We start from the raw sequence: 9301 nt of genomic DNA, 5'->3' as shown, positions 1-9301 counted from the left end.
TTTTATTAATTGGAGATCAAATGTAATGTAAGGTAATTGACACATTAAGGACATTTAATTCTGCCTGCTCTTATAGACCACTTTTCAGGTTTCAGAATTCATACATTACACCAAAGGCCTCAAACTCTATTCCTGGAGGGCCACAGCTCTGCACAGTTTAGCTCAAACCACCTCCAATTCCACTGTGCAGAGCTGCTGTATGTGAATGCCTTATAAACAACAATTAAAGGGTTGGTATCAAATGAACAATAAATGTTTGCAATCTTATCTAAAAAATAAAATTACTATAAACGTTAAATATTGCCGAATAGCAGGAGTGTCAGAATACAATTAGAAATAAATACAATTAAATAAAACAACAATACACAGTAAAAACCAAACAGTCAACTTTATCAAATTAAATGAGTAAAGTTAACTCCAAATTTACTGAAAGTTCATTCTAATCATTTGAAGAGTTTTTACTCAGTGTTGAAGGCAATGAGTTAATGAAATACCTAATTTTTTCAACTTATATGAAGTTCACAGTACTCATATAGATTAGTTTTTGAACTCAAATTTTGTGTAGCAATCGGTTTGAGCTGCTTTAACATATTAGGTTTTACAGTACTCAGTTGATTTGGGTTCTCTTCATGTATTGGGTTTTACTGTGCTCAAATTGCTTCCTTTAGTCAAATGGATAAAGTTCACAGTACTCATTAGGATTAGTTTTGAACTTAAATGGTTTGTTGCAATCAGTTTCCTCAAATGGTTTGAGTTACCTTAACTTTTTGGGTTTTACAGTGTAGTCCAGGAATCGAGTTTGAGACCTATGTCTTACACTATTTGTAGAAGGTTCCCTACATAACATGCTCACTAATCACCTTTTTAATGTTTTGGGGAAACATTGATGTAGTTTATTGACACCTACAATGTTACATTTTATTTTATTGCTAAAAAATAAAATCCAAAATTTATGAAATCTTTGTTACATTCTGGATTATATGTAAAGGAGTAATGCAATAAATGAAATAGAAATCTGTTTAATTTTACTTTCTCATATAGTTTCAGGCCATTAGTTTGACCCTATTTGTAGAAAGGGCCTTACACATAGTATATGCTCACTAATCACTGTGGAGAAAAACTATTTTTTTTACTGCTTGGAAAACAATAATTGTAAAAATAATCACTTTTAAACTACAGAAAACTAAATTATAAATGATGACCAAAGCAAAATAAACTCATTCACGTTCTAATAAATCAGCCTGTACTTCATAGAAGGGAGTTTGTTTTGATCACAGTTGCTGCAGAGGGCAGCATTCCACAGAATAAAGTGCTCAGATGTTATAGGGTGAAGCAGAGGTCAGAAAATAAATAGTGATCATGTCTTCAGGTTCTGTCCTTCCCACATGTATAAACACGACACAATATGCACTATAGCATGCCGCCTGTTTGCCTTGCAGTTCTAATTCGCATGGATGAAAGTTTCTCAGACTTAACTCATTTAATTAAGCAATTGATTTGTCTGGGCTGTCAAAGGTTTAATAGATGGATTACTTTGTTCAAGAAGTTTATTTATTCATGTATTTATTTTACTAAGGACACTGTCATCCACATCAATAAATAGCGGCCCCTTTGAATATACTTTACCATAGCATCCAAAAGCAATCATTTAGGAAATCACAGTACACTCAGGATGTGATTGATTTACTAGCAAACAATCAGCAATAAAGTAAAAAAAAATGCACTTTGGTACAAGAACAGCACTATAAAACATTGGGGTTGAATAAAACAAATTGATTTCTTTAAATGATTGCTTTGCCTCTTATATTTGACACAAATGGTGGTGCAACTGTGCCCCCATGTGGACATTTCATTGATTTTTGTGACAAAATAAAGTCCAACTTTTGTAACAATTTGATATACATAGATTGTGTATAATGTCAAATTAACAGAGCTAATTGTTTAAGTTTAACTGTTTGTTTTCTATTCACTTTATCATTCAAGCCCCATTGTAATTTGTAACAGGTCACATTTTAGCAGTAAAAAAGCCAACACTATAAAACAGACTTAAGGATAAATGTCTAGAGAATCGTTTTAATGATACCCATCCAATCTGATTTTGCTTAAATATGCTACAAACAAGACGAAGATCATTTTAAAGCTTAAAAGCAATCATTTAAATGTATCAATCAAAAGAAACAATTGACTTGCCAATTAAAAAGTTTGTTGGTTATTACAAAAACATATCTGAGAGATTTAGCATCAAGATGTTAACATGTCCTTTATGAGAAACACACTTCTCCATTAAAGACAATGATCCACAGATGCCAGTGAACTGTATATTTGAACCTGCATGTCATAACTGTGAGTTCGGCCAAACCACCTATTAAAAGAAAGAGGCTATAAAGACATAAGGCGAAGAGCTTGTTATTTTTCTTTCGGGGAGGTGAACAGGAAAAAGATCAATGACTGTGGTGGCGTTTTTTGCCACCACTATGGCACTCTGTGGCATTAAAAACAGCTCAAGTAAAGACATTATCGAAGCGTCAAGCTTTGAAGCAAACGCCAAGAATAATTTCCCATATATAACATTCCCCACTAAAACCACACATTGCTGTGGTAATAACCACCCCTCCCAGCTCAGCTCATATTCGCTTACATATTCCTCCAGAGAAAAATGCAGCTACATCAACTGCCCAATTAGGGCCTGATGAGTCAAAGAACTTCCTTCTCGCCTCTCAAAGACCAAAAAAGGTACCTTATTCCCATAAGGATCGAAAAGTCTAAAACACTCCTTCTGCATTAACGCTACAGAGCTGATGATCATGAGGCTTATATTATGAGAATTTAACACCACTTATCTCTAAAACTGTTACAATAATTTGGAGGAACATCAACCACATGTAATAAAAATTAATAAAGATCTCAATATAATTAAGCTAAATCTAAATAAAATAAAATGGCAATCTTGTATATTTCACATATAATCTAAAAGATTAAAGTTAATAGTTAAAGTTAAAGTAAACATAAAATCTATTGTTTGGCCAAAAATAAAATGCCAATTTCCAGAAAAATTTTATATATTTATCATAATGATATTTCTGTAAAATAAAGAAAACTTTTTACTAATTAAGCTGAGGTTTGCTAGATGTCAAACTTATTGAAAACTGTCTTTTAGGTCAACCGAAAATGTAAGACTCCTAACTAAATAAATCCTAACTATATTTATAACTAGATAAGAGTTTTATAGACAAATATATAACCCACAACAAAGCCCTTTCCATGCATCAGTAAATCATCCTTTTTTTTTTTTTTTTAAATCAAACCTTTCTTAATGGACCTTGTGTGGACTTCTGACTCTCAATTGCAAAGACTCAGCAACTCTTTCATGTCACATGTGACAACTGGTAACTGTCTGTCTGTAACAGCACTTTGTGCTTCAATTTTTATATTTACAAGCTTTATTTTCCAGAAATTATTGTCCATTGGTGAGCGAATGAGCCCAAACACTTGCTCAAAAATCCCAAGGCAGGAATTGTCACGGTGGATAGTCCCTGCTACGGCCACTAATACTAGTCCATGAGGGGAGGACATACACTTTAACCCATGACCTTCCAAGTTTGGACAGAACAACAGACGTTCTTCTTCTGCAAGAGCTTGAAGCCGCTTACTGACAAGTTCTGCCCCACTGAACTCATCAACACGCTGCTCTCCAGTGCACAAGAGAAGCCGAAGTCTCACATTCTCCCAGAAATGTTGAGATCCCCAGTCCTGTGCTGGATGTCCTTGATTGGGGTTCTGAGAGTTCAGAAGGCAGAAGAACCACTGGCAAAACTGTTTTCCCAATGCTATAAGGTCTGATAGACCATCTCCAACCTCATAGGAATTGTTTGTATTCCTCTCAGGTTTTGATATCTGGTAAAAAAAAACATAATAACCCAAAATATAACCCAGAAAACTTTGTAAAGCATTTTATACAATTTATAACATTTTACAAGTCAGAATCAACGCAGGTTTAAGTCAAAATTATTAGCCTTCCTCTAAAATTTGTATTCATTTATAAATACTTCCTAAGTGAAGCTTAACAGACCAAGAAAGTTTTCAAAGTATTTCCAATATTTTTTTTCTTTAGGTGAAAGTCCTAATTTATTTTAGTTTGATTAATTAAAACAATATTAAGGTCTACAATGTCTACAGAACAAACCACTGTTATTCAATAACTTCCTAATTAACCTAACTTGCCAAGGTAACATAATAACCTAGTTAGGTTTTTAAATTGCACTTTAAGCTCAATACCAGTATCTTGCCAAGTAGGTAAAAAATATTATAAAAAAATATTATGCACCATGCCAAGGACAAAATAAATTAGTAATTAGAAATTAGTTATTCCAACAATTAGGTTTAAATATTTGGTAATCTCTCTGTTAAGCAACACTCTGGAAATATTTTTAAAAGAATTAAAATTTCACAGGAGGGTTAATAATATTTACTTCAACTGTATATAAACTGCAGATTGCCAAATGTTAAAATTTATTTTACCATTAAAATATGTTATTTAGAAATAACATTTCCCAAACCTATTGTCTTCTGAAAGTGAATAATAGAAATTTGAGGCATGCACCTGCGTAAATTATGATGACAATTTGTATTCATTCACTAGAGTGAATCTGATTAATGTTGGATCCACAGCTATCAGGCACCTGTACAGTTAATGCTAATGGGGATGGGGGCATGTGTCCTAAAAGTTTGAAAATTCCTACACTAAGCTACAAGAGATGGAATATTTTCCCGACCCTGTCAATCAAACACAGATTTGCAAGGTCTCAAAATGCTTCTTAAATGACTAATGTTTTGAATCGTTTTAGTCATGTGACCCGGGTGTGTTGAATCATGCTTCGGAGCAGTGTTTTTAAACACTTGCGCTTCTGGATCTCGACACTGTGTCGAAAGGTCAGTTTCACGTCAGCCATCGCCACAACAGACCACTTCTCAGTTCCTAAGCTTTCTGGCTTATGTTTTGGTCACTTTTAAATTCTGGTGGTGCTTTCACTCTAGTGGTAGCTTGAGACGGAGTCACTGATACTAGTGGCTCAGGTAGTGCAGCTCATCCAGGATGGCACAAAAATGCAAGCTGTGGCAATAAAATTTGCTATGTCTGTCAGTGTAGTGTCCAGAGCATGGAGGCTCTACCATGAGACAGGCCAGTACATCAGTGACAGACGAGTTCTCGCATTGATCCTGAGGGGCCAGCCTGTATACAGCCAGTGACCTCTCCCATCTGCAGCTTCTCCATGATAGATGTTCAGCGTTCTCCAGCTTCCGGCGCCTAGACTGCAGCTCTGCACAAGAAGTTTGGCCAGAAAAAAAATGGTTGTGCCCAACTGAGCCTGGTTTCTCTTGAGGTTTTCTTCCTTCACTTTCACAAATTGGTAAAGTTTGTTCCTCGCCACTGTCGCCACGATCGATAGATTTGCACTTCAGTGTTTGGACTCTCAGCAGTGAAAATTAACCCACACTGAACTAAACTAAACCGAACTTAAATTCTCAAAACTGGACTGACGCAGTTTCAATTTACTATAATCTTCTGTGTTAAGCAGTTTTGACACAATTTACATTGTAAAAGTGCTATAGAACGTAGAGGAGGCAATAGTCCTTTGTTCAGGGAGGAACAAGAGGATCACTGCCAAATGCAAAATGACCTCCAGCAGGCCACAAATGTGCATGTGTCTGCTTAAACAGTCATAAACAGGCTGCATTAAGCTGGTATAAGGCCCCCACATCCACAGGTGGGGATAGTGGTTACAGCCTAACTTTGTGCAGGACATTTGGCATTTGCCAGAGAATACCAAGATTGTCAAATTCGCCACTAACGCCCTTGTCCTTATCACAGAGGACAGGTTCAGACTGAGCACATGTGACAGGCGTGACAGAGTCCGGAGATGCAGTGAAAAACGTTCTGCTGCCTGCAACATCCTCCAGCATGACTGGAGTCGAATGTTTTTGTGGTGGTTTGTACCTGCAAACTACAACTATAGTGAGTGCCACTTTCAAAAACTGTAAAAATGTTACAGTAGCTTCATAATATTCTGATTAAACCACTGGTCTATTTTGGTCTATGTATGTTTATTGTCATTTTTTGGTAACTTTATCTAGCAACTTAACTTTTATCTAGGTAGAGTTTTCAAACTTTGAATGAGTTGGGAACCTTGCTATAAATGGAGGATGACTTAAAACAACTTAATTTGACTTCTGAAGATGAACGAAGGTCTGAGGAGCTTGGAACAACATGAAAGTGAGTAATTAAATAATTTTCTTTTTGGGTAAACTACATACATACATAAATATAAATATATATATATATATATATATATATATATATATATATATATATATATATATATATATATATATATATATATATATATATATATATATATATATATATATATACACACACAATATACATGCATACATATGTTTATAGATAAGTATATGGGGTTGGACGATGAAACAAACAGTGTATTAAACAGTGTTTCTCCTTCAATACTGAACTGCTTTCTGGTAATAAGTTTTATTATTGATTTTGTTTATTTCTTTAATATTTTTTTTTTTACTTTGACAAACTCTAACAAGTACATACCAACTTCATTTGCAATACATACAGCAACACAAAGCAATATGGTCTATTTAAAGTTATTTTCTTGGATCAAGCGGAAATCTTACTGATCTGCCAGTTTGGTTTTTTAAATGTCAGATGTTTCGCTCTGAATGCAGATAACAGAAAACGTAGTCATCATCTAACCATTGCTGTAGTAAATATACAGGTGAATGGGGAGTTCTGTGTAGGCAGAAGTATGTATACACTATAGTGTAATATATTAAGTCAAATCAGAAACCAGATGAAGTCATGTGAAAAGGGTCTATTTAGTGTAGGAGGTTTCATGGCTAAATTTGACCTGGTGGTCAATCTCCATTGACTGCACATTCCACCAGTATGAGGAGAGTGTGAAGGTTTAATTGGCAGAGTAATAGCACAGTTTTGCTTAAAATAGTGCATTGCATATAGCATTATGGGTGACATATTAAAAGGGGACAAATTGTTGGTCGACATCTCTCTGGCATATCTGTGACCAAGACAGCAAGTCTTGGTTATGTATTAAGAGCCACATTATTCAGGGTAATGTCAGCATACCACAAAGAAGGACAAACCACATCCTACAGGAGTAACTGTGGACGCAAAGGGAAGCTGATAAATGTGCCAATGCTAATGCCAAACATCAGTTTAAATAGTGCCAGCAGCGAAACTCTTGGACAGTGGACAATGTAAAACATTGTTCTCTGATAAGTTCACCTTCACAGTCTTTCCCACTCCTAAGATGGATTGTTGCTATATTGGCCACAAAAGGAGACCCTCACCCTACACTATGCTAATTAAGTATTGTGGTCTAAAACCAAGTGTTTCTACGGTGGCCGAGAAAGCTTAACGCGCTGCAATTTAAGAGAGCACATGCAATTACAAAAAACACAAGCAAATAAAGAAACTATCTTCATTAGTTTGACAGCACACGTGTTGCAAATTGGTCACAACACAAACAACTGAAGAAACACGCTGCAAATTGGTCACAACACTTGCAAATATCCATGTAACACAACGGAAATGTTTCTAGGGGAGCCTGCTGAGATATGGTTGTGTTATTATGCCGTGACTGTTGCTCAGTGAACTGATTGGTGGTCTTTGAAAGAAGAGTTGTTTTTCATTTATTTTAATATCTTCATTACACGACATAACAACACATCCATATCTCAGCAGGGTCCGTCATGTTTTTGGGTCCCCTAGAAACATTTTCGTTGTGTTACGTGGATATTTGCAAGTGTTGTGACCAATTTGCTGTGCGTTTCTTCACTTGTTTGTGTTGTGACCAATTTGCTGCTGGTTTCTTCACTTGTTTGTGTTGTGCAATGCGTTAAGCTCTCTCGGCCACCATACGCTTCAGTTTCATTGTCCAACCCCTGTATGTAAGTATATTTTATTTATTTATTGGTTGATTGATTGATTGACTGACTGAGCCTTGAGCTTGTTTGTTAATAAAATGATACAGCACATAAATTAATGTGTAGCTTTTGAAAAAGCATGAAATGGACAAAAACACCATTACAATTTAAATTAAACGAATTAACTAATTATATATTAGTTATTTGGTTACATTTTAATAAATAAATATCATTATTTAATGTTAAATACGTTTACAATTTAAACAAGTATTCACATATGGTAAAAAGCAAGTAATAATATATGTATTTATAGCAAGACTTGCTACATTGAATTATGCTCCATTGAAAACCTAAACTGGTTTATGTAAGTATCTAGCTATTCAGCATGGATGGCCAAATAGCATTAGTGGAATAAAATTGTTAAGCTATAGTAAAATCAAATAAACGAATAATACAATCATATAGAGAATTATAACTGCATACGGCAGTTAAATCATCTTAAGATATTCTAGAGAAATAGATTTTTAAAATGATACCTACCTCACCAGAAGACCAAATCTCAATGGTCTTCCTGATCAGCTGACGTTTCTCTGTATTAGGGACCATGACAACTCCTTCATTGGCAAGATACTTAAAAATGACATCTCGATGCACTTTCTTTCTCTTGAGGAGCTCCTCCGCATCTTGTGAGTACGCTATTATAGCCTCAATGGCTTCTGTTGATTAAGAAATAGACATATACACATCTCATGAAAACGTTTATTATACCCTGACATAACACATAAGTCGAACTTAAAACACCGTTTTATCAATCACAAATCGCCAGTGTTTACAGATCAGTTTGAAAAATGGTTAACATTAGCCTCACACTATTGTCCTACCTTCGGAGCTCTCTACAGCAATCAGTCGGTTCGTTACTGTATCCTTCAGGGCAAACAAGTCGTCCAGGGGTAATAAAGCTATCAGTTTTCTACATTCAATCTGCTCTTTTGTTGACAACTTTGACATACTTGCACAAGTTACGCATCTTACATAAACGAGATCTACTAGCGTTATGTGAAAGTAGAACAAGACGTTGCTTCCGATATTGCAGCGCACTACAGCGCCCTCATACCACGGATCTATGGAGGTGCGTCATATTTTCTGACAAAATAAAAGTCTTCTTCTTCTTCTTCTTCTTCTTCTTCTTCTTCTTCTTCTTCTTCTTCTTCTTCTTCTTTTTGTGTGTTTTTTGCTACATTTTACAGTCTATGGTTTTTTGGCGGTTGGCAACCAGCTTTTCGGAGCATTACCGCCACCATCTGGATTGGAGTGTGAATCAGGAGTTGAC

General features: G+C 35.3%; 1 protein-coding gene across 1 annotated transcript; it reads right to left on the bottom strand.

Annotated features, from left to right (window-relative positions):
• Positions 1-1529: 1529 nt before the first annotated feature.
• Positions 1530-9092, bottom strand: c9h3orf38 (chromosome 9 C3orf38 homolog). The gene is made up of 3 exons (XM_056465396.1): positions 8853-9092; positions 8512-8687; positions 1530-3894 (listed from the first exon to the last, which is right to left on the bottom strand). Exons 1-3 carry the CDS (start codon positions 8977-8979, stop codon positions 3340-3342), a joined length of 858 nt encoding a protein of 285 aa, XP_056321371.1. The 5' UTR covers positions 8980-9092; the 3' UTR covers positions 1530-3339.
• Between the last annotated feature and the right edge of the window lie 209 nt (positions 9093-9301).

The sequence above is a fragment of the Danio aesculapii genome, chromosome 9, assembly GCF_903798145.1.
Source record: "Danio aesculapii chromosome 9, fDanAes4.1, whole genome shotgun sequence".
Taxonomy (NCBI): Eukaryota; Metazoa; Chordata; class Actinopteri; order Cypriniformes; family Danionidae; genus Danio; species Danio aesculapii.
This window is presented reverse-complemented; position numbering and strand designations above follow the sequence as displayed.